The following is a 26,329-nucleotide window of genomic DNA, read 5'->3' on the forward strand; positions in this document are numbered from 1 at the left end:
AATACAGAGTGCTGCCCTTTGGCCTGGCTTCATCTCCCAGAGTGTTCACCAAGTGCCTGGTAGTGGTAGCCACAGCTCTCAGAAACCATGGTCTTCAGGTATTTCCCTACCTGGACGACTGGCTCATCAAAGATTCAACATCTCAAAGGGTTAATGTAGCGACCCAACGGACTACAATGTCGAACTTCTTAATTCTATTGATTTAAATAATAAGGAAGAACTAGCCCTTATTAATCACAAATTGGAAAAAATTAAATCGTGGTTGGACGTTAATAATCTTTCATTGAATATCAACAAAACTAAATTAATGATCTTTCCGTTAAAAGAAGGTACAACACTTCAGGCTCCATTGAAATTTGAATCTACTCCTATTAAAACTGTTTCAACTTTAAAGCTTTTGGGCGTTACTCTTGACAGTAAATTTTCGTATCATTCTCATATCAGCGTAGTCGTCCAGAAATGTTTCTATCGATTAAGAATGATTCGTTCCCTTTCTAAGTTACTGGAACCTGCCGCACTGAAAACTTTAATTCACTCATTGGTTATATCATGTTTAGATTACTGTAATGCCCTCTATAAGGGTATCACAAAAAAGGAGATCAGACGATTACAGATCATCCAAAATACTGCTACTAAGATCATTAGCGGGACAAAGAAATATGATCACGTCACACCTCTTTTAATCAACGCTCATTGGCTGCCAATCGAATACAGAATTAATTATAAAATTTTACTTTTAACATTTACAACTAGAATGAATAACCAACCTGATTTTATTAACAGTCTTTTAATCCCGTATGTAACGTCAAAATCCCTCCGTTCCACTTCTCAAAACCTTTTAGTTATACCATCATTAAAATCAATAAATACTTTACGCACCAACAACTTTGCTGTCACTGCCCCTTCCCTTTGGAATTTACTGTCCATAATCTCCGTAACGAATCAGATATAAAACAATTTAAAATAGAATTAAAAACATTTCTATTCCGAGACGCTTTTTGTTAAAAGCCCTTTTTTTTTTTTGACAATCTTTTTACCTAACCTACTGTTTTAGCCTTTATGACTTACCTATCCTATATTTATTGTTCTTTCCCATCTGTCCTTTTGTTGCCGTATGTTTGTGTAAGTCACTTGTCTTTCCTGTTTTAATATGTTTTAACCTGTTTTTGTGTAATTTTATTATGTTAGCCGCTTAGAAATTGGATTAAGCGGTCAAACAAATTTTTAATAAACTTGAAACTACAGAGTTTGGGATTCGAAATCAACTTTCCCAAATCCCAACTTCAACCCTCTCAGAATCTACAATTCATCGGAGCTGTTCTGGATACTATCCAACTCAGAGCATTCCTCCAGCAACAACATCTGGAAGCCCTCCTTCAACTCTGTCATATAGTGTCTTCCTGCTCCTCCATATCAGCGAGACATATGATGGTACTCCTGGGTCACATGGCCTCCATAGTACATGTGACTCCTTTTGCCAGACTTCACCTCAGAATTCCTCAGTGGACCCTGGCATCTCAGTGGACGCAGGTTTGCGACCCACTTTCTCCACACATTGCAGTCACTCCTTCATTCAGACAGTCTCCGCTGGTGGGTGCTCTCTTCTAATCTCTCCAGAGGCTTGCTGTTTCAAACGCCCCCTCATCAGAAGGTCCTCACAACAAATTCCTCGACCTACGCTTAGGGCGCTCATCTCGATGGTCTTCGTACTCAAGGCCACTGGACCAGTATGGATCGTCAGTGTCACATCAATCTGTTGGAACTCAGAGCAATTTTCAAGGCTCTCAAAGCTTTTCAACATCTACAAGATCAGGTAGTCCTCATTCGGATGGACAACCAAGTCACCATGTATTATGTCAACAAACAGGGAGGGACGGGATCTTCCTCCCTTTGTCAAGAAGCTCTGAAGGTTTGGGACTGGGCAATCCGCCACAACACCTTCCTCAAAGCTGTCTGCATCCAAGAGGCGAAAAATTGCTTGGCGGACAACTTGAGTCGTCTTCTGCAACCTCACGAATGGACACTCCATTTCTCGCCTCTTCATCACAGTTTTTCACCGTGGGGAACTCCTCAGATAGATCTCTTTGCAGCTCCCCACAACCACAAACTGCCTCAGTTCTGCTCCAGGATCTATTCTCCTCATCGCCTCAAAGCAGATGCTTTTCTTCTGGAATGGACGAATTTCTTCCTGTATGCATTCCCTCTCATTCTCAAGACTTGTCAAGTTAAAGAACGACCATGCCGGGGAGTGCATTCATATACCTGATGGGACACTCAGAGGAGACTTACAATGCTGCCCTGTGCTCCTGCAGCAGTGTTTGGTTTCGAGGAGAATTGGGCAGGCATCGAGGTAGACGGACCCCTGACGTCATCGGATCCGTCTTCCCTGCTCGTGGATTTGTCTTTAAAATCTGAAACGCTGCCGCAGAGTCTTTGGGAATGAATTCATATACCTGTTGGGACACTCAGAGGAGACTTACAATGCTGCCCTGTGCTCCTGTAGCAGTGTTTGGTCTCGAGGAGAATCGGGCAGGCATCGAGGTAGACGGACCCCTGACGTCATCGGATCCATCTTCCCTGCTCGTGGATTTGCCTTTAAAATCTGAAACGCTGCCGCGGTTGCAACCGCAACCGCGTGGCTGCAGGGCGTGCCCTAAGGGGCAGGTCATACCCCTTGGGAGCCCCTTGAAGCAACGGGGAGACGGAATATTGGTTCTTAACTTTTTTCTGTTACCATGGGCAAAAGGAAAATTAAGCCTAAAAGCTCAACACCTGCTGTTCTGGGACCTATGGACAGACATTTGATAACTTCTACAGAAATTACTTCACGACCCCTACCGGACATGAATTCTCCCATATCAGGAGCTTCGATGAGTCCCCTCGAAAGGACCCCCCCCCCCCCTTCATCCAATATCCTGTGTTAGCGGGAATATTGCACCCGCTACATCCACTGAATTAGTGGGACCTTCCACTCAGATAAGTAAACTAGATTTTTCCAAAATACCTAAACCATTTGAATTTTCAGGTGTAGTAGAAGATCAACCACTAGCAGTGGAAAAACAAGATATTACCCTTAAGGATTTATGGCTAGGTATTTCTAGAGTTGAAGGGTTTCTCAGAGAGTCAGTGAAACAATCTGTGGGTTAACATAGAAACATAGAAATAGACGGCAGATAAGGGCCACGGCCCATCTAGTCTGCCCACCGCAATGACCCTTCCCCACCTAACTCAGTGAATAGATCCCATGTGTCTATCCCATTTGGCCTTAAAATCAGGCACGCTGCTGGCCTCAGTGACCTGAAGTGGAAGATTATTCCAGCGGTCAACCACTCTTTCAGTGAAAAAGAATTTCCTGGTGTCACTGTGCAGTTTCCCTCCCTTGATTTTCCACGGGTGCCCCCTGGTTGCCGTGGGACCCTTGAGAAGGAAGATATCCTCTTCAACTTCGATGCGACCCGTGAGATACTTGAACGTCTCGATCATGTCTCCCCTCTCTCTGCGTTCCTCGAGTGAGTAGAGCTGTAACTTATCCAGCCTTTCCTCGTACGGGAGATCCTTGAGACCCGCGATCATCCGGGTGGCCATTCTCTGGACCGACTCTAGTCTCAGCACATCTTTTCGATAATGCGGCCTCCAAAATTGCACACAGTACTCCAGGTGTGGTCTCACCATGGATCTATACAATGGCATAATGACTTCAGGCTTACGGCTGACGAAACTCCTGCGTATGCAACCTATGATTTGCCTTGCTTTGGAGGAAGCTTGTTCCACTTGATTGGCAGCCTTCATGTCCTCACTGACGATCACCCCTAGGTCACGTTCTGCTTCAGTTCTTGTTAGGATCTCGCCATTTAGGGTGTAAGTCTTGCATGGATTTTGGCTGCCCAGGTGCATGACTTTGCATTTTTTGGCATTGAAGCTGAGTTGCCAGGACCTAGACCAGCGCTCCAGTAGTGGTAGGTCGTGCATCATGTTGTCGGGCATTGAATTTTTGTCTGTTGTACTCTTGGCCACTACATTGCTTAGTTTGGCGTCATCAGCGAATAATGTTATTTTACCTCGGAGCCCTTCTGCCAAGTCTCTTATGTAGATGTTGAACAGGATCGGGCCCAGGACGGAGCCCTGTGGCACTCCACTGATCACCTCCGTCGTTTCGGAGGGGGTGCCATTCACCACTACCCTCTGAAGCCTACCCTCAAGCCAGTTCCCAATCCATTTCGTCAACGTGTCGCCCAATCCTATAGAACTCATCTTGCTCAGCAACCTGCGGTGTGGTACGCTATCGAATGCTTTGCTGAAGTCCAGGTATACGATGTCCAGGGACTCCCCAACATCCAGCTTTCTCGTCACCCAGTCAAAGAAGCCAATCAGGTTGGATTGGCAGGATCTCCCCTTAGTAAATCCATGTTGACGGGGATCCCGTAGATTCTCCTCGTTCATGATCGTATCCAATTGGCATTTGATTAGAGTTTCCATTAGTTTGCTCACTATTGATGTGAGACTCACCGGTCTGTAGTTTGCTGTCTCCATCTTGGAGCCTTTCTTATGAAGTGGAATGACGTTAGCCATTTTCCAGTCCAACGGGACGTTACCTGTACTAAGGGAGAGATTGAAGAGCGCGGATAGCGGTTCCGCCAAGACATCACACAACTCCCTGAGCACCCTGGGGTGTAGGTTGTCAGGCCCCATTGCCTTGTTAACCTTGAGCTTTGACAGCTCGCAGTAGACACTGCTGGGCGTACACTCGAAATTACTAAACGGATCAGCTGAGTCAACCCTTGTTTGCAGCTGAGGACCACGTCCCGGTGCCTCGCGGGTGAAGACTGAGCAGAAGTATTCATTTAACAGTTGGGCTTTTTCCGAGTCCGTTTCTGCATAGTCTCCCTCTGGTTTCCTGAGGCGTACTATCCAACCTGAGTTCTTGTTCCTGTCACTGATATACCTGAAAAAGGATTTATCTCCTTTCTTTATGTTCCTTGCTAAAGACTCCTCCATGCAAAATTTGGCCTCCCTAACTGCTGTTTTGACTGCTTTTGACTTGGCCAGATAGATTTCCCTGGAGTCCTGTTTCCCTGATTGTTTGTAAGAGATGAATGCTTTTTTCTTCTCCTTGATGAGGTCGGAGATCTCTGCAGAGAACCACTGTGGCTTATTGTTCCTACTCCGTTTACTTACCGATTTAACATAGCAGTTTGTTGCTTCCTGTATGGTGGCTTTCATAGTTGACCACATTTCTTCCACGTTATCGGTTTCTGCTTGGCTTTGTAGCGCCTGGTGAACGAAGTTCTCCATGTCTTTGAAGTTTGTGTCCTTGAATTTAAGGACCTTGGTCAGTGTGGTAGATTTAGTGAAACCTTTCCTAAGAATGAACCATACCATGTTGTGGTCGCTGGAGGCCAATGTGTCGCTCACCGAGACCTCTGTGACACTTTCTCCATTGGTAAGTATCAGGTCTAGGATTGCCTGATCCCTTGTTGGTTCCAACACCAGTTGCCTTAGTCTTGCTCCCTTCAAGGAGTTTAATAGCCTCCTGCTGCTGCCTGAAGCAGAGGAAAGCGTGACCCAATCCACATCAGGCATGTTGAAGTCACCTAACAATACTGTGTCCCCACGCAAGGTGATATTCTCTATATCTCCGATTAATTCCATATCTTGGTCATCCTGTCGTCTTGGGGGTCTGTATACTACGCCAAGATACAGGCATTTGTCCTTCCCTCTGGCCAAATTTACCCAAAGGGATTCCCCAGTGTACCGTACATCTGTGATTCTGGTGACTTTAATGTCATCTTTAGTATATAATGCTACACCTCCTCCCATTTTGCCCTCCCTGTCCCGGCGAAGCAAGTTGTAACCCGGTATGACCATGTCCCACCCGTGGGAGTCTGTGAGCCAGGTCTCAGATATCGCCACCACATCCAAGTCGGCATTTGTCATTTCTGTTTCCAGTTCCAGGATCTTGTTTCCCAGACTCTGGGCGTTGACGTACATAGCCCTCCATGTTGTATGTTTGTTACGTCTCAGTGGGGACATTCCTGCTATAGCAACTAGGCCACCTTTATCATTATTTGCATGTCTCGTACTCTTCCTAGACCCAGAGCTGCAATGTGCACCTTTCCCGGACTCCCCATACCCATACTACAGTTTATGCCTAACCCAGACTCAGAATTGTGTGTACCCTGTGGGGGTATTCCCTCTTGAGCAACTTGACTTCCTATAATACAGTTTGCAGTGTGTATTCTGTAGCTGGACCCATAATTACAATGTGTACTTCTCCTAGTCCCAGAATCACAATTCTGTATCTCAAAAGTTTGAGAATGTGGATTCCAATTTAAGTATTTTGGATAAAAGATTAATTGTGGTTGAAAATCAAAGTAATACATTGCAAGCTGTCTCAGTATCTGCGGTTAAGGATTCTACGATGTTACATTCTAAAATAGAAATGTTGGAAAACATGCATAGAGTGAGGAATCTACGCTTGGTTAATTTCCCAGTGACTCATTTACTATCTCCTGAAATCTTGTTAAGGAAATATTTTAAAGAAATACTGGGATTACCCAATTCGGAGAATTTCCCAATTAATAATTGTTATTATATTCCACAAAAGAAAATACAATCTGACCAGGAAGTGGATCACCTGGTAGCAAGTGAAATAAACCTGACAGAGTTTTTGGAAGATACTCAGGATGTTATCCAGACTAGGTCCACTATGGTATTAACTTGCATGAGTGAGATAGATAAAATGTTAATTATGAAACTTTACTTTAAAAACAGGTTGACAAAATTTTGTGGAGATTTAGTCAGAATTTTTCCTGATGTCTCAAGAGCTACGCAATTAAGGAGGAAAGAATTTTTGAAATTAAGAGCAAGAGTCTTAGCTCTTGAGGCATCTTTTTACTTAAAATTTCCATGTAAATGTCTTGTTAAATTACAAGACATTGAATATATTTTTTGGGATCCAATTCAATTGCAACAATTCTTAATATCTTGAGAACAGAAATGATTTTCTTCTTTAATGTTTACAAATGACTCAACACAGAGAATATAGGTGGTTTTTAGATTCCCAAATAGTATGGAATGGTTAAAATTCTTTTTGAATCAAAACCAATTCTTAGTTTTCTTCAATTTTTGTTGGTTAGATTGTGGTATGCCTCTCCATTTATTGTGGGCTTGAAAAGGAATGTTTGTGTTTGTATATGATTGTCAAACTTGATGTAAGTTACCTTTATCTTCGATATCTTTGATATTGTAAACTTTTAAATTTATAAAAAAAAAAAAAAAGAACGACCATGCCACCATGATTTTGATTGCTCCTCGGTGGCTGAGACAACCTTGGTACTCCCTTCTCCTTCAATTCAGCAGCAGGGAGCCATACCTTCTACCAGTTTTTCCATTTCTGCTTACACAGAGTCAGGTATCTCTGCTTCATCCCAACCTGCAGTCTCTACACCTGACAGCTTGGTACCTCTCAACATAACTCCTCTTCAGTTTTCTCAATCTGTAAGAGATGTTTTAGAGGCTTCTAGGAAGCCTACCACTAGACAATGCTATCACCAAAAATGGACTAGATTTTCTACGTAGTGTTTTTATCACGATAAGGAGCCTCAACATTCCTCCTTATCTTCTGTTTTAGACTACCTTTTGCACTTATCCACCTCTGGCCTCAAGTCTACATCGATACGAGTCCATCTCAGTGCATTTGTTCCTTTCCATTAGCCTATTGAAGGAAAACCCCTTTCTGCTCATCCGGTGGTTTCCAGATTCATGAAAGGACTTTTAAATGTCAAACCTCCTCTCAAACCACCTCCAGTGGTTTGGCACCTCAATGTTGTTCTTACTCAATTGATGAAGCCTCCATTTGAACCAATGTCTACGGCTCATTTGAAGTATCTCACTTGGAAAGTGGTGTTTCTTATTGCCCTCACTTCTGCTCGAAGAGTCAGTGAGATGCAAGCTTTAGTTGCTGATCCACCTTTCACTGTGTTCCATCATGACAAGGTGGTTCTTCGTACTCATCCTAAATTCCTACCTAAAGTGGTTTCGGAATTTCATCTCAACCAATCCATTGTTTTTCCAGTGTTTTTTCCAAAGCCTCATTCTCATCCTAGAGAATCAGCTCTTCATACTCTGGACTGTAAACGTGCTTTGGCCTTCTATTTGGAACGCATCAAACCACACAGAACTGCTCCTCAACTTTTTATCTCCTTTGATCCAAATAAGTTGGGACATCCTATCTCTAAGCGTACCATCTCCAACTGGATTGCTGCTTGTATCTCCTCCTGCTATGCCCAGGCTGGATTACCCCTACAGGGTAGAGTCACAGCCCATAAGGTCAGAGCAATGGAAGCTTCAGTAGCTTTCCTCAGATCTACACCTATTGAGGAAATTTGCAAGGCTGTTACTTGGTCCTCGGTTCATACTTTCACTTCTCACTATTGTCTGGATATTTTCTCCAGACAGGATGGCCATTTTGGCCAGACAGTATTACAAAATTTATTCTCCTAAATTGCCAACACTCCCACCATCCCATTCTAGTTAGCTTGGAGGTCACCCATCAGTGAGAATATGCTGCCTGCTTGTCCTGGGATAAAGCACAGTTACTTACCGTAACAGGTGTTATCCAGGGACAGCAGGCAGCTATTCTCACAATCCACCCACCTTCCCTGGTTGGCTTCTCTGCTAGCTATCTGAACTGAGGAGACATGCTCTGTGTGGTCTGACCATTGTTCTGTAAAGCGGCATTATGACGTCCTCCGATCTACTCGTGATTCCCTTGTTTATCATGCCCAACATCCTGTTTGCTTTCTTTGCCGCCGCTGCGCATTGAGCCGATGGCTTCAGGGTCTTGTCTATCAGTACCCCCAGATCCTTGTTTTTCTTACCCAGGTGCATCACTTTGCATTTTTCTATATTAAACTTCATCTACCACTTTTCCGCCCATTTCTCTAGCTGGTTCAAATTTCTCTGGAGTTCTTCTCTGTCCTTTTGTGACCCAACTGCCCTACATAGTTTTGTGTCGTCTGCAAACTTGATTAAATTACTTGTTTCTTCTTCTAAGTTGTTTATGAAGATATTGAACAAGATTGGCCCAAGAACTGAAACCTGAGGCACACCGCTTGTTACCTTCTCCCAGTCCGAGAACTTCCCATTTATGCCCACCCTCTGCAATTTGTTTTCCAGCCATCCGCCTATCCATCTTAGTATATCCCCTTCTATTCTATGGCTTTGTAGTTTCTTCAGAAGCCTTGAATGTGAAACCTTGTCGAACACTTTCTGGAAGTCCAAGTATATTATATCCACCGGTTCACCGTTATCGATATGTTTGTTCACCTCTTCAAAAAACTGAAGTAAATTCGTCAAACATGACTTCCCCTTCCTGAAGCCGTGTTGACTAGCTCTTATCAGGTTGTGATTTTCCAAGTGTTGCACTATGCTATCCTTTATTAGTGCTTCAATTATCTTCCCAGGAACCGACGTAAGACTCACAGGTCTATAGTTGCCCGGTTCTCCTCTCGATCCTTTTTTGAAGATTGGGATGACATTCGCTATCTTCCAGTCGTCTGGTATTCGCCCGGTTCTAATTGACAAGTTAGCTAGGGATTGTAATAGTTTTCCGATTTATACCTTAAGCTCCTTTAGCACTCTCTGATGAATTCCATCTGGTCCAGGGGATTTGTCACTTTTTAGTTTGTCGATCTGATAGTATATCATGTCCAAATCCACATTCACAGTGGTGAGGCTTTCCTCTATTTCTCCCTTGAATACTTTCCCTGTTTCGGGCATTGATGCAGTGTCCTCCTTGGTAAAGACAGATGCAAAGAATGAGCTTAGCCTATCTGCAATCTGTTTGTCTTCCTTGATGCACCCTTTACTTCCTTGGTCGTCGAGAGAGCCCACTGCCTCCTGTGCTGTTTTTTCCCCTTTTATGTATCTAAAAAAGGGCTTAAAGTTTTGGGCTTTTTGCGCTATCTTCTCCTCATAGGTCTTCTTGGCATCTCTTACCACCTTGTGACACTTCTTCTGGTCGACCTTGAGACTATTCCAGGCCTCCGTTGTGTGTTCATGTTTCCATTTTTTAAACAAGTTCTTCTTTTCCCTTACTGCATCCTTGACCTCTTTAGTTAGCCAAGCTGGTTTTCCTTTGTTCTTATTTTTCCTTCCTTTGGATATCTGCGGAATGTAGAGATTCTGTGCTTCGGGTGATGGTATTTTTTAGTAGGGACCATGCTTGATCGACCATTTTGATTTTGGCTGTCTTATTTTTGAGCCGTTTTTTTAACCATGACTCTCATGCTGTCGTATTTCCCTTTTCTGTAGTTAAAGGTTGTGGTTTGAGTCTTGATTCGTTTCCCCTTCCCGATGCCAATTTTAAAATTGATCATGCAGTGATCGCTCGTCCCCAACAGGACTGGGACCTCTACATCTGTTGTCCTTCCAGTTATGCCATTTAGGACCAAGTCCAAGGTTGCGGTTCCTCTTATCGGTTCTCCTACCATTTGTTCTAGGAAGCAGTCCCCTATCATTTCCAGGAACATTGATTCCCTGCTGCAGTTTGAGGTTCCTCGGTTCCAGTTTATCCCCGGAAAGTTGAAGACTCCCATAATCGTTACATTTCATGTTCTATATCCATAGTTGAATTCCTCTATCATTTCTACGTCTGTTTCTTCCATCTGTCCTGGGGGTCGATAGTAGAGGCCTATTTTTATGTCTGCTTCATTTTGCCTAGGAATCTTTATCCAGAGGGATTCCAGTTTTTCTTTTCCTTCCTTCTCTGATAGACTCTACTCCTTCTTGGACATACAGGGCAATACCTCCCCCTTTTTGCCCTATTCTATCTCTTCTGTATAGTTTGTATCCCTGTAGTACTGTGTCCCATTCGTTTTCCTCGTTCCACCATGTTTCTGTTATTCCGATGATATCCAGTTTTTCTCTTCTTGCTAGTGCCTCCAATTCCCCCATTTTGTTTCTCAAGCTTCTGGCATTCGTGTACATACATTTGAGCTCCCTTTGTGCATTCGTGTACATACAATTTAGTTCCCTTATTGGTACCTTCCTGGGCTTTTAAGTCTTCACATCCCTTTTTGTATCTATTTGTGCTCTTTCTCTGTTACTTTCGATTTCAGCAAGCTCATCCCCTTTATCTGAGCAGTTGCTTGTAGTTCCTTCTTTGGGATCCACTGATGCCCGGGCCATCGACTGGTTGTCGACTGTGGGCTCTCCCCTGGTCCTTAGTTTAAAGCCCTCTCAATGGTCTTTTCATGTTTTCAGCCAAGACTCTTGCTCCTTGCTTGGTGAGGTATAGGCCGTCCCTTCTATAGTATCTGCCACTTCCCCAGAATGCCGTCCAGTTGCGCACAAAGTCGAACCCCTCCTCATCGCACCATCGTCTCATCCAGGCGTTGATTGCTCGCAGTTCATCCTGTCTCTTTCTATCCGCTCTCGGTACTGGGAGGATCTCAGAGAAGGCCACTTTCACCTCCCTGACCTTCAGTTTTCTTCCGAATGAGCAGAGTTGATCTTTCAGTTCTTCCCTGTCATACTTCCGTCCGCTCACATCGTTGGTTCCCACGTTGATAAGCACAGCAGTATCCTCTCCTCCTGCATTATCAATGATCCTGGTGATCCTGCTGGCCACATCCTTCACTCTTGCACCAGGCAGGCAGGTGACCAGTCTATCTTCTCTTCCTCCTGCGATGTGACTGTCCACATTGCGTATGATGGAATCTCCAACGATGATCCCTAATAAAAGGTATGGAGAACTTGGAATACAAGGAACGACTTAAGAGACTGGGATTGTTCTCCCTTGAGAAAAGGAGACTGCGAGGGGATATGATCGAGACTTTCAAAATACTGAAAGGAATCGACAAAATACAGCAGGAAAAAAAATTATTTACAATGTTCAATGTGACACGGACAAGAGGACATGGACTGAAGCTAAGGGGGGACAAGTCCAGGACAAATATCAGGAAGTTCTGCTTCATGCAACGAGTGGTGAACACCTGGAATGCTCTCCCAGAGGAGGTTATTGCGGAATCCACCGTTCTAGGATTTAAAAGCAAACTAGATGCACATCTCCTTACAAGAGGCATAGAGGGATATGAGTGACTAAAATTACACCAGGTGTACACCTAGCTGGGCCTCTGCATGTGCAGATCGCGGGACTTGATGGACCAAAGGTCTGATCCGGAGATGGCAATTCTTATGTTCTTATCATAATAAACAATATCAAGAAAAAAAAAATTTGGCTAATTATACTCAAGTCCTCAAATTGGATCCAAAATGTTATAGTCAAGTGAGAAAAGAAGAAAATTCAATAAGAAATAAGGCTGGTTAAAGCGTTGAGTAAAGGTTATATATTCCATCTAAACAGGGCTCAGATTTTTTCCTTTTCCAAGCGGGACAATGACAAAAAGGTTGTCAGCTGGCTTGGTTCAAAAAAGACATATTTAATAGCACGATATACAACAATTCATTTACAAGGGTGCCGAAAATAAAAAGTGGCACCCAAAGATGTAACCCCAGGTTTCATTAACAGAAATTCACGGTGACGCTTCTGCGTCTCTCATGTCAAATCAGGAAACATTTGTACTGTAAGACCTATAAATTCTGTCTATTTTTAAAGAAAAGTTTTAACAACCATGTTTTATCAATTGAAAGAGCTACTGATATAATCTCTATCAGATATTTCCAACATTTCAGATACATTTAAGGGTTCTTGATGTGGTGAAGTTTTCAGGACTTGATTTTTTTCAGGAAGATAATATATAGAAGAAAATGGAGGCAACATTTCCTCCGAAATTCCCAATATTTCTAGTAAATATCTTTTGAGCATTTCCCTAGGTGTTACAGATGTAAGCCTAGGGAAATTAATCAATCTTAAATTATTATAACATGAATTGTTTTCAAGCATTTCAACTTTCCTTCTAAGATTGATATTGTCCTTTATCAAGTTCTCATGCAATTGTTTAAAAGTTGTTATTTCCTGGTCGTGTTTCTGAAGCAAAACATTAGAGGCAGTCACTTCAACTTTCATATCTTTTAACTCTTTAGAATGTTCCAATAGTTTATTTTCAATTTGCTGAAGATTGGAACTTATGACCTTCACCAAACCATAAAGACTCCAGGGTTGCCACTGCTGGCTTTTCAAGTGGTACTAAAGATATAGTAATAGGAATATTCCCACCTGTCTGTAGACCTTCTTGTTGTCCGCCCGCTTGGCCTAATCCGTCCACCGAAGTTGAAATTGTCCCAGATATTCCAGTTGATTTCCCTTGAATTGGGGTGCCAACCTTCAAGCTCACCACCAGAATGTTGCTCATCTCTGGGGAGGAAAACACACCGTCGGGGCTCAATGTTGTTTCTAGCCCTGGAGGAACTGCAGTGGCCTCACCTGTACCCTGTGTCCTCAGCAGGCTGCTTCCTGACTCTGCCGACATCTGCTGCACCCGTCTCAGGAGCTCATCAATATTGCCGAAAACGGGCACCCTGGAGTGCCATGAGGCGGCAGCGGCGCTCCAGCCCCTCCGTTTCGACATCACAGATAAGAAATCTTAATCAGGACTCTGCTCTGGAATGGAGCTCTCAGCACGTCCAGTCAGTCGACGCCTTCTTGGATCCGTATTAGCTCTAAAGCTTATGGGATTTAGGGAGAGGGGGGATAAAAGCAATTTAAATCTGGGATAGCATGGAGCCAAAGGCTCAAGCAGCCATTTAATTCAATGATGTCACTTCATCATCATAAGCTGGTCGTTTATTTATGTGATTGTTTTTATATGTATTTTATGTACTTTTTATTATGTATGTTTATACTTGTGAGCTGCTTTGGAGGTTATAAATAAAATAAAACAAAGAAACTTCTTCACCTGTTGACTTGATTTTTAAGACTTATTTTGGGTTGGGTCCTATGTATCTTTGTAAGAAGACTTCATCTTGTTGAGTGGAAGAGCAGCCTAGCTTTGATCTAAGAGTCAGGGATACCCATTCCAGATCTTGCTGCTGCTGCTCCTGATTTGGGGCATATCACTTAACCCTCCTTTGCTTCCTGTACAAACTTACTGTCTACTAGGTATTTTCTTCTTCCTGACTACTGAAAAAGTGTGAGCTAAATCCAAACAAATAAATGAAAACATGGGTTTTACATTTTCCAATGGTGGTATTTTGTTGTTTGGTTTTAGGATGGAAGCCTTTTCAGTTGTGGAACCTGAAATCGACTTCCTTGTGGGTTGCAAGCTGAGGATTACATGTGTTTTAGAAAAAGATTGAAAGTTAATTTGTTTTGCATTGTGTTTTGCCGAAGGATATGCTCTCATTTGCTGTTTATTTTTGCATATCTGGTTTTCTTTATGTATTATTTTTATATTTTGTAATTTTATGCTTTACATTTTGCTGTTTTAAGGTTAATTGTAGAATTTGGTAAATAAATAAATACATATACCAGCAAGAAGTGTAATTTGGCACTCTATTTATTTATTCCGTTTTTTAGCCCGTCCTCCCAAAGGAGCCCAGAACAGGTTACAAAGTACACCATAATAATCGAGACAGGACAGAGATGACATAATTTACATAAATTTATAGATAGAGGAAAAACCACTTATCTTCAACTGATCGGCAACTACCGCTTCAAAAGAGTTTCCGCTCTCTTAAGACTGATCGGTCGGGTCACACCCTGATGCAGCTTGTCGGTGAAACGCTGGCCTCCGTCGGTGTGCCGATCAGTTGAAGATAAGTGGTTTTTCCTCTATCTATAAATTTATGCATGTGAAGCACAAGTTTTTTGCTCAAATAACTCATATTAATGAAGGTTTTGCCTATGAGGTTACCGTCTAACCACCTTGATATCCACCTTTGTGGCGGTGGGAGGGCCTTTTTCTGAGGCTTTTTCCTTCTTTTTGATTATATCTAGAGTTGATACTTGTCTCACATAATTTTCTGCAAAACTTTATTACTATTTTGTCCTACAATTATAGTAGTCACCAATTGAAAGTGTTGGTTTACATACATTGGTTTTCAATATATCTGTGTTTCTATAGCTAGTACCTAGCATATGTGACACCCGAGGCCCATCATTTTTTGACACCCCCCATCTATATGAAAAATATGATTTTTAGTAACAATCTACATATTGCATAACAAGAGTGTACCTAGGAAAAGGCAACATCTTAAACACTGCAGTGAGCACTAGAACACCAACACTTACATTGTAAAACTAAACAAACCAGATCCTGCACAGGCAATTGATCCTGTACAGTCGATGCTATCAGAAAGCCATGTCCCTTTCATACACACAGACAGATACACCCTCGCCCATATGGAATAATCACAAACTAAAAATAGAAATATGTAGACAAAAGTTAAACTGAACTGCCAAGAAACCAGACTCTGCATACAATGCAACACCACAAAAACAGTAATACATGTCCTCTAATACTGTGCAAAATATAAAAACAGTAGATGTAAATTTGAAAAAACTGATTCATACCAATCACCACTTTACAAATTAACAAATAAAAATAAAACAAATAATGAGAAATAAGAAAATACCATTTTATTGGACTAATCCCTGTAAGCTCGGTCCTCATCCCCACAAACCACCTGATTCCATCCACACAAGCCTTGAATTGTTTTATATTGAACTTATTATTATTATATTAAAGTATAAAAAGAAACAATATTCTGTACAATTGTCAATTTATAAATCAGCGTCTTCTCCCCACTCTCTCTTCCCCATTTCCCTTCAGCGTCCTCAGCCCACTCTCTCTCCACTTTCCTTCAGCGCACGCACATAAAAACAAGCAAGTCATTTTATATCATTTTCATTCTATTCATTCATAGAAATTAAAGTCTAAATAATGCCAGTCACATAACAAAACATGATTTTACAAAAATAATTCCCTGCACAGTCAAGCCTGCAAGGATTACTAGATGTCTTTCATCAGCTCCCCTCCCTCCCTCCCCCTTACCTTTGTGGCCAAGTCAAAATGATCTACCAACAATAAAATTTTAAAAACACAAAGCACACTGTATGCAGAGAAAATGTTAATTATCATTTATATTCTGCAGGTTTTCAAAGAGGTCAAGGCAGATGACTTTATGCAATGTCACCTCAGTAACAACTATACAAAAATAGACAAATATACCCCCTCCCTTTTTACTAAACCGCGATAGCGTTTTTTAGCGCAGGGAGCTGCGCTGAATGCCCCACGCTGCTCTCGACGCTCCCTGCGCTAAAAACTGCTATTGCAGTTTAGTAAAAGGGGCCCATAGTGTAAAATATAGACAGCATATATAAATTCTCAAAACGGACACATTTTGATCACTAAATTGAAAATAAAATCATTTTTCCTACCTTTGTTTGGTAATTTCATCAGTCTCTGGTTGCACTTTATTCTTCTGACTGTGCATCCAATATTTCTTCCCTTCTTTCAGCCTCCTGTATGCTTCCTCTCCTCCAGACCTCATTCCCTCCCCCAACTTTTTCTTTGTTTCATCCTGTCCCCTTCTTTCTTTCTCCATGCCCCCTTTCTTTCTGTATGTCTGTCTTTCTCTCTCCATGCCCCATTTCTTTGTTTCTTTCACCCTGCCCCCTTCTTTCTTTCTCTCTCCATGCCCCCTTTCTTTCTCTATGTCTGTCTTTCTCGCTCTTTCCCCATGCTCCATTTTTTTCTTTCTTTCACCCTGCTCCCTTTCTTTCTTTCTTTCTGGATCCCTGTCCCCCCTTGCTTTCTTTCTGGCTCCCTGTCTCCCACCCGTTTCTTTCTTTCTCCCTGTCCTCCCCATGCCACCGCCGCCACAACCACCATGCTGCCACCACCGCCGGGGAAAGGCTGCCTCTGGCCATCGGAAACAGGCTGGCGCCGAATTCGCCCTCTGGCTGTCCGACGTCAATTCTAACGTCGGAGAGGATGTTCCGGGCCAGCCAGGCAGCAATTGGCTGGCCTAGAACATCCTCTCCGACGTCAGAATTGACGTCTGATAGCTAGAGTTGGTCGGCTCGCGGGGAAGAGAAGCAGGGAGGGAGAACTCGGCGTCGGCTTCTTTCTGATGACGGCAATGGCAGCCTTTCCCCGACGGCAGCCTATTCCCCGGTGAGTGGCCAGCTGTGCACTCCCTTGGGCCGTGTACCCGGGGCCGACCGCCCCCCCCCCCCCCACCTTGGTACGCCACTGAAACTATACATGCCGATATAAAAGGGTTCCAGTGAGGAGTGCTACTACATTAGTTACGTTATCTAAATGCTTTAGTGTGAAGTTCTGAGGACCTTCGGTGTGAGAAAATTGCTATATAAAATAAGGATTTGTAGCTAAAGAAGTATTATTTTGTATTTGGCTATTCTGAATATTTTCCTGATGCCTTGTATGATTTCTTTTATCTCAGCATAGTCACTGATATTTGGAGAAGGGGAGTAGAACTCCCTTTCTCCCATCTGAGGGCACTGTTCTGCTAGGACGTCTTGTCTGTCTGACATTCTTTGTTTTCTTTGACCTAGGTGAGGATGCTGCATTTATAAGAGGAGATAAGTTTATTCACGATCGGGACCTGGCGTGGCTCAATCAAGCTGATGGTAAGTAACAGACTGTATGATATACATTCCAGAGAACTGATAGAACTAAAAATTGAACTTGAACTTGTAATATATTTTAGGTAATATGTAGAAATAAAACAAAACCAGAGGAAAAAAATATTGTTTTTATTGGAATAACTTACATCCCCCTTTTGTAAAAGCATGGTCAGAGTTCATTGGAGCAGCACAGAGCATTCAGTGCACCGACCACTGCTTTTGTAAAGGGGGGGTTAATGTAGTTTGATTAGCTTTCAAAGGTAACCTCTTCTTCCTCAGATCAGAAAAATATATTTTAAAAAATCAAGTATGGTACTGGAAGACTGGTGGGTAGCCACTTTCATGTAGAGAGCTGCACGGGAACGGGGACGACGGGAATCCCGCGGGATCCGCGGGCATCCCGTGGGTTCCCCCTTTGGGTCACGGGGATCCCGTGGGGACGCCCCCTAGGGTCGCGGGGATCCCGTGGGGACGCCTCCGAGGGTCGCGGGGTTCCTGCGGGGCTGGATGTACTCAGTCACGCGGCTCTTCTCCCTACCTTCTCTGCCTGCAGCACAGAGCCAAACGGAAGTCTTCCCGACGTCAGCGCTGACGTCGGAGGGGAGGGAGGGCTTAAACAAAGCCCTCCCTCCCTCCGACGTCAGCGCTGACGTCGGGAAGACTTCCGTTTGGCTCTGTGCTGCAGGCAGTGCAGGTAAGGAGGAAAGTAGCCTCGCGGTTCGAGTGGCTACCAAGGGAGGGGTCCGCCCCGCCACACCCCGCCCCGGTTGCAGCACAGCCGGCCAGGTCCCCTTACTTTTGTGGCACTTCCCCGACCGACCGACAACAGCCCCGGTCCGACAATCCTCCCTGCCCTGTAGCCGCGAATCTAAATTATCTTCTTACAGCAGCTGTAATAAGGTAATTTAGATTCGCAGTTAAGGGCAGGGAGGTTTGTCGGACCGGGGCTGTTGTCAGTCGGTCGGGGAAGTGCCACAAAAGTAAGGGGACCTGGCCGGCTGTGCTGCACCCGGGGCGGTAGAGAAGGAGTGGGGAGAAGGACGCTGAAAGGCCACGGGGAAGACGGGAGGAGGGGGGGAAGGACTCTGAAAGCACATGGGGAATACAAAGGGGTGGAGAAGGACGCTGAAAGGCCATGGGAAGGGCGGGGGGGGGGGGAAGGACTCTGAAAGCACTTGTGGAAGACAGAGGGGGGAGAAGGATGCTGAAAGCACATGGGGAAGACAAAGGGGTGGAGAAGGACGCTGAAAGGACATGGGGAAGACAAAGGGGTGGAGAAGGATGCTGAAAGGCCATGGGAAGGGCGGGGGGGGGAAGGACTCTGAAAGCACTTGTGGAAGACAGAGGGGGGAGAAGGATGCTGAAAGCACATGGGGAAGACAAAGGGGTGGAGAAGGACGCTGAAAGGACATGGGGAAGACGGGGGGGTGGAGAAGGACACTGAAAGCACATGTGGAAGACAGAGGGGGGAGAAGGACGCTGACAGGACATGGGGAAGATGGGGGGAGAAGGACGCTGAAAGGAAATGGGGAAGAGAGAGTAGGGAGAAGACGCTGGCAGGGAAGAAGACAGATGCCAGACTATGGGGGGAGCGGAGAGAAGAAGATGGGTGCCAGACCAATTTGGAAGGGGGAAGAAAGGGAGAGGCACAGTAACAGAGCAAATGGAAGATGCAGAAGGAAGAGAGACAGTGGATGGAAGGAATTGAATGAGAACATGAGGAAAGCAGAAACCAGGCAACAAAGGTAGGAAAAATTATATTTCTTTTTTTTTATTTTGCTTCAGGATAAAGTAGTATATTAGTTGTGTTGATAAAAATTTATAAACATTAGAGGCTCTGGTAGAAACCCATTTGCAAAGTATGTATTCTTCCCAATTAATATTTTCAAATTAATAAAGTCTTTTTGCTTATTTGTAAATGGGTTTCTACCAGAGCCTTTAATTCAGTAGCATAATTAAATGAAATAACTATTTCTGAAGTTTATATGGACGGGCGGGGACGGAGGGGATTCCTCGTGGGGACGGGTGGGGACGGAGGGGATTCCTCGCGGGGACGGGTGGGGACGGAGGGATTCCTCACAGGGACGGGTGGGGACGGGTGGGATTCCTCACGGGGACGGGTGGGGACGGGTGGGACTTTGGCGGGGACGGGTGGGGACGGGTGGGATTTCTGTCCCCGCGCAACTCTCTACTTTCATGCCAATTTTTAAAAGGGTGACCTAGGAAGTTACAGAGCAGTGAGCCCGATATTGGCAAAATAGTAGAGCAGGGGTGCCCAAAATGTCGATCGCAAAGGCAACGCCAGTAGATCGGAGAGCCAGTGTTCTCAGTGCCCAGCTGTCTTGCTCAAATGACATGCTTCCCCTTTAGTGTCCTCTGGATTCCCCCATGGTCACTGTCTCACCTTTAAAGTTACCGGTAATTACAGCAGCCTACAGAGCGAACCTAGCAGGCTGTCGTCAGCCTCCGCAGCACGTTCCCTCTGCTGCGGTTCCGTCCTTGACGACAGAGGAGGTGTGGAGCCATGGCAGAGGGAACGTGCTGCGGTTCTCGTCTTGACTGTGTCGGGGGTTGCAGGTACAGTTGCTGTTTGCGCGGCGGTGGGACTCTCTCCCGAAGTACTTCTTTGGGGTCTGGGAGCCATCCTGCCTTGCCTGAGGGCGCTGGAGAGGGAGTCCATTCGGCAATTGGCCCCTCGGTTACAGCTTGTCACGGCGCTGGGTCAGCAGGAGGTGCTTTGCCGCTGGGACGGTCAGCGGCAGGGGAGGGATACCCGGGTCTTGGTTCGGATCTCTCCTCCTGCATCCCGGGGTCCCGGTATGGTAAGAGTTCTGCCTGTTGACTGTTGCCTCTTATTTGCGCCTTGGGGTCACGCTGCTGGTATCAGGTGGTGCTATTACAATATTTCCTTGTCATATGTATGTCTATTATATTGCTGGAGAGTTTAAGTGATTTTGTACACTTACTGATGATACTACAAGGGATATAGAATTTACAACAAAAAATAAAAATAAACCGCCTTGTACTGGCGTGCTGAGTTTCCTGTTGGGGCTACATGCTCTTAGTAATGTGGGGTTACCTGGTGGCACCTTCACTTTTCAAGCGGGCAGGACTAGGTTTTGTTTGTATCTGGATCAACGCAGGGTCCTGTGTTTTTCGGGATACTCAACAGCCTTGTGCGGCTATCGTCTTTTCCTGAAATATGTTAATCAGCTCCCCTATTTCTTTTTTTTTTCCCCTCTTCGCATTGTTATGCGCGGGGTCGTTCCCTTGTAGCCATGTGATGAACGGCTCTCTGAGAGGGGAGACAGGGCTGTTTGTCAGTTTGCATCATCCCTGCAGTGTATTTTGGACAGGGTGTTTTCTCTTTCTGCCTGCCAGGTACATGCCCTTCGCTGAGGGGCACTGAACTCAGTTTTGGGGCGGCAGTGCTAGGTGCCCTGGCGGAACTTATCCGCTTATGGTAGGGAGAATACCTTTCTTCCTTTCCTGTGCTTTTCATGTTCCTCCGCTGTTGCACAGGCCTTTCCGGCGTTCCCCTATTTCATGGTAAAGGATACTCCGCTCCGATTCTTTCTGTATCCAAGCGGCATGCAGTCTCTCTCTTCCAATCTGGCCCCTAAATGGGACGGTCTAGTGGCCTTGCTGGTATATATTGTGTCCGATATATCTCCATTGGATTGATAGCGCCTCACTCTGGACAACCTGTCATTGCAGCGGTGTCCCGGATGAACGCTTTTCCGTTTTCTCTTACAGTCATTTGTTAAATTGATCTAGCAATTCCTGATTGACCCTCCCTGATCCCGCCACATACCTCTTTTACCCATGTATTTTCCATGGCAATGCCGAGGCACCCTCTTGTTGTAATCCACCTAGACTGAGAGGTATTGGCGGGATAGACGGCATCAATTTAATGATATAATATGGAGGGGTGGTAATCATGGATTCAATACCTTGGCAGTTAGTTGCTTGTCTCTCTTTGGGCAGCGCTTTCGGTTTTGGCACGTGGCATTTCTCCTATGCAAGGTTCAAGAAACTTTTAGAAAATGTGGCCAGAGGTACTGTTTTGGCGCTACCAGGTGATTCACCTAATTTCTTCTTGACTGAATGCTGGATTCGGACATCTTTCAGTCGGGCCATTTGACTGACATGAACAGGGTGATTTCTTTCCTCAGTTCTTTGGATGTGAATCTTCGAAATTTGCACAGCGCTCTTTTCTCCTGTACTATTTATAGGTATGTCGAGGAGATGTTTTTTTGTTCCTATGGGAGAGACATGTGTTCTTCCCAGAAACTTGGGCGATGGGTCACAGTCTCAGGTTTGCAGGCTTCTTTGGTCCCCATGACTCAGAGTATGGAATTCCGTTGTTGACCGCACTGGGAACTTCGGCTTGCTTTCCCATTATAACGCTACAGCAGTCGCCCTTGTTCTGGTGGTGCCCGGTTTCTCAGGGCTCCGTTTAGTTGATAGGCTCCTCATGCATCGCTCTGTATGTTTTGGTGGCTCAGCGAGATTTCTCTTTTAAAAGGCATGCCTCGGTCTTTGCTGGACTAGCTCATGGCCACCATACATCCCGGGCTGTTGGGTTGGGGGGAGTCGGTGCCTTCCATCCTCAGCTCCAGGAGTCTGGTCTTCAGGGTCGACTCCGTACTTGTTCATTCTTCTACTCTTGAGCGTGGTCAGGCTACCTTTCTGGAGCTTCAGACCCTTCTTCCGGAATGCCGCTGAGGGCCTTTCAGTCGGTATTTTGATGGGGGTATTTCTCTATAGCTTGGGCAGTAGGTGCTGTACTCCATTGCTGGGTACAGTTGTTATTCTACTTCGATGTGTAGACCCTCATCTTCCTCTTCTGTTGGCAGATCATTTTAGGGGTCAAGAAAAGAGTTTGGATAGACTTTCTCTCCGTGCAATCTGACCATGACCCATTTCTGGTATGCTACAGTGTTCAGCACTGTGTACGCTCTAGCAAGTGTGCACGTTAGTGATAGTGAAATCTTATACGTCCTGGATATTGGGAATTTTGGCTCAGGCGTTCCAGCTTTTTTTATGGACGTGAGATCTCCTGGTACTAGACCTCTTGGTCTCATCTCACGATTCAGTACTTCCTAGCACAGGGAGTGGGAGTTAGAGGGGGGAAACAGCGTGGCTTCTTTCTCACCTCTGGTTTCTCTTTTTCAATGTTTTCCCCTGGCTGATGATGGCTTGGATTTGCCATCTCCAGCTTGCTTTCCGGGCACTGTATTTGTAGAATTCTGGCTCGGCTACGCCATCCTTGCTATACGGATCGGATGACTCTTTCGACAGCTGGACTATGACGTTTCCTGGTATCTCCGGATTTGCTCACCTAGGGTCCGATCGACATGGATATTCGTACTACTTTGGTATTATGACCTTGCTTTTGAGAAGTCCTGACTGACGTGTAAGGGTTATGCGCAGCGGGCTGTTTCTTCTCTTATCCTGGCGCTACAGACGTCTTCACCTGTGGATTCTGTTTCCTTTTGGATACTTCTCAACTTTGCACCCTTACATAGTTGCTTTTTGGCACAGGGGTATTGCCAAGGGCTTAGCGTTCCATTCTCTTCAACTTCAAGTGCTATTCTTAGCTGGTTACCAGGGCTAGGTATATTGCTCTTCGATTACTTCTCAGCTTCATGTCATTCCGTTCCTAAACGGAGCATGGTATATTTGTACACCTCTTAAAAGCCCTCTCTGGAGTGCAATCTTCCGGTACTTCTTCGCAGTTTCCCGTAGGCATCATTTCCTCCTTGTGCCGTTGACCACGGGGTTTCTTGTGGCTTTGGTTTCGGCTCTGCAGTTTTCCGAGTTGCAGGCCTTGTTCAGCGGGGATTCTTATTTCTGATTTCCATTATCTGGGGTATCAGTTCAGTCGGTACCACAATTATTTCTAGGGGGTGTCATGCTTTCTTTTATGACTAGCTCACTTTTCCTTCCTTCTTCCGGGGAGGAGAAATAGGGAGTCGTGCTTTTATTCATTGCATTTTTTGATAGTGCATAGCTTTCTTCGAGAGCAAAGTTTCTAATGACTTTTGGTTGTTTAGATCACCTGTTTTTGTATTATTCACGGGACGCCTCAATCTTCTGGCGGTGTCCAAAGCTGCCATCGCTCGATGGGTCCAGGAGGACATTCTGCTTACTTGATAGCAGGAAAGCGATTGGTGAACAAACTTTATGACAATTCCGCCAGTGCGATGGCTACTTCATGGACTCGGTCCAGAGGTTTTTTCCTTGGAGGAGTTTTGTCTCGCGGCTGCTTGGTCTTCCGAGAGTGTTGTTTCTCGGCATTGCTGGTTGGATGTGGGGACACATGCGGTAGATGTGTTTAGTGCTTTGGTTGTTGCGGAGGCGGCGTTTGCTTCCCACCCAGATTGAGGATTGCTTTGCTACATCCCATTGGTCTCTGGATTCATCTGCTGCTGTTGCTAGGGAAGGAAAAATTATGTTCTTACCTGTTAATTTTCTTTCCCTTAGACGCAGCAGATAAGAACATAATTTTTCCATAAATATGGGGGTCTTTTACTAAGGTGTGCGTGCTAAATGCTAACGCGTTCATCCTCTATAATAAAACCCTACGTGCATGCGCACTTAGGACGGCGTGTTCCCTGACAGCATGATGTCTCCCTCCGTGCCAAATTCCATTTTCGAACACGGAGGCAGGGAAAATGCCGGCGACTCCTCCCTCTCGCCCTCACTCACCAACTGCTGCTGCTCCTCTTCAAAGCACTCTTCTGAGGTTTGTGGGCCGGCTGTAGCGAACCTCGCAGGCCACTCTCCACCTCGGTAGCACGTTCCCTCTGACGCAATCGCATTGGAGGGAACGTGCTACCGAGGTGGAGAGCAGCCTGCGAGGTTCGCTACAGCCAGCCGGCGAACCTCAGCAGGCTGCTTTGAAGAGGAGCAGCAGTGGCGGCAGCGGTTTGTGCCGGTTGGCCAGAAGACACCAGGAAGCCAGGATGGAGGGAGGGTAAGAACAGACATGCATAACAGGGGCAGGCATGGCACAACAGGGGGCTAGGGGAAGAGGGAAAGGGGGCTACTTTGGGGGAGGAGGGAACAGAAGGGGGCCATGGAGCAGGCAGGCATGGCACAACACGGGGCAGTGGGAGAGGGAAAGGGGGATGCTTTAGGGGGAGGGGTGTGCTGGGGGGCAGACAGCAATCATGCTTTGCTCTGAGAGGGGGGGAAACAGAAGGGGGCCACGGAGAGACAGGCAGGCATGGCGCAACAGAGAAATACAGGCAGGCAGGGGGCCAGGGAGAGACACAGACAGCATCCAAGAAGAGAGAGAGAAAGAAAAAAAACCAGGCAGACATCTACTCTAGCATCCGTTAATGTAACGGGCTTAAACACTAGTAGAATATAATGAAAGATTAGGTTTCTTACCTCTGCTAATCTTCCTTCTTGTAGATCTCTGGTTGCTGAATGGATGAGATCTTGTATCTTTATTAGCTTCAGCTGCAGGCAACTAAAAGATGATCCCTCCCCTTTGGGCTACCTGTCTGGGAGCTTCCTGTCCTGCCCAGTTAGTAGAAAAGCCATGTAGACCTGTGACAACAGGAAACAGAAGAAAAGAAAGAGAGGGCGCGGGAACTCCCGCTGCCAGTCAATTCTGCTCAGTATCGTATTATACTAAAAACTACAGCCAAAAGTGACCAACTGGAAACAAACAATATAAACCACAAAACCCAGGAAAAATCCTGGAACATGGACACAGCCTGAAGATCAGAAGGGGGACCCCCCACCCGGGGATCCCCCCAACCCTTAAACCTAACAAGGGGGAATATGCATGAAATTCTTAGTGAGGCTGCTCAAAGACAGAAATCCAGCTTACCAGTTACTGAAGAGGTGACCTGCGAATCGGACAAAAAAAAAACGATGGGCAGGCGTTCAGCAGTCAGAGAAGATCTACAAGAAGGAAGATTAGCAGAGGTAAGAAACCTAATCTTTCATTCTTGTACAATCTCTCTGGATGCTAAATGGATGGGACTATCAAAGCCGTCCTAAAACTCAGGGGGGGGGGGCGCCGATGAGCTCGCTGCAAGAACAGAAATGCCAAAGGCCATATCACCCTTAGCCACCACATCAAGCCTATAAAACCTGGAAAAGGTAAGAAGGGAAGCCCACATGGCTGCCCGACAAATCTCTGCAGGTGAGATCGCATGAGATTCCGCCCACGAGGAAGCCATTCCTCTGGTAGAGTAAGCCTTTACCCCAAGGGGAGGCTTCTTCTCTGCCGCCACATAGGCCGCAGAATTAGCCGCTCGTATCCAATGCGAAATAATAGTCTTGGAAGCAGGGCGACCACGCCAGGACAAACAGATGGTCCGACAGACGAAAGTCGTTAGTGGCCTCCAGGTATCTCAAGAGAAGATGTCGGACATCCAGAGACCGCAGAACACAGTCCTGAGACTTGGAACCTGAAGGAACAAAGGCTGGCAACCGAACTTCCTGGTTTATGTGGAAAGAAAAAACCACTTTCGGAAGAAAAGAAGGCACAGTCCTCAAAATCACCACTGACTCCATAATACGGAGAAAAGGATCTCTGCATGACAAAGCCTGAAGCTCCGATGCTCGCCGTGCAGAAGTATCGCCACCAGGAAGACGGTCTTAATGGTAAGATCTTTCAGAGAGATCGCATCCAGGGGTTCATAGGGCGGATGAGTCAGGGAGCGCAGGACCAAATTCAGGCTCCATGATGGACAAGGTAGTAGCAAGGGAGGCCTCAGCCTCCCTGCAAGAACCGGACAACATCCGGAT

At 45.4% G+C, this 26,329-nt stretch overlaps 1 protein-coding gene across 2 annotated transcripts in view; it reads left to right on the forward strand.

Moving 5' to 3' along the window:
* DNPH1 (2'-deoxynucleoside 5'-phosphate N-hydrolase 1) overlaps positions 1-26,329 on the forward strand; it is an 81,439-nt gene that overhangs the window by 31,377 nt on the left and 23,733 nt on the right. For both annotated transcript variants that reach the window (XM_033938603.1, XM_033938604.1), the window contains one exon: positions 17,483-17,557. In XM_033938603.1, coding sequence (XP_033794494.1) covers positions 17,483-17,557 — 75 coding nt within the window. The remainder of the gene's footprint in view (positions 1-17,482; positions 17,558-26,329) is intronic.

This window comes from Geotrypetes seraphini, chromosome 3, assembly GCF_902459505.1.
Source record: "Geotrypetes seraphini chromosome 3, aGeoSer1.1, whole genome shotgun sequence".
NCBI lineage: Eukaryota > Metazoa > Chordata > Amphibia > Gymnophiona > Dermophiidae > Geotrypetes > Geotrypetes seraphini.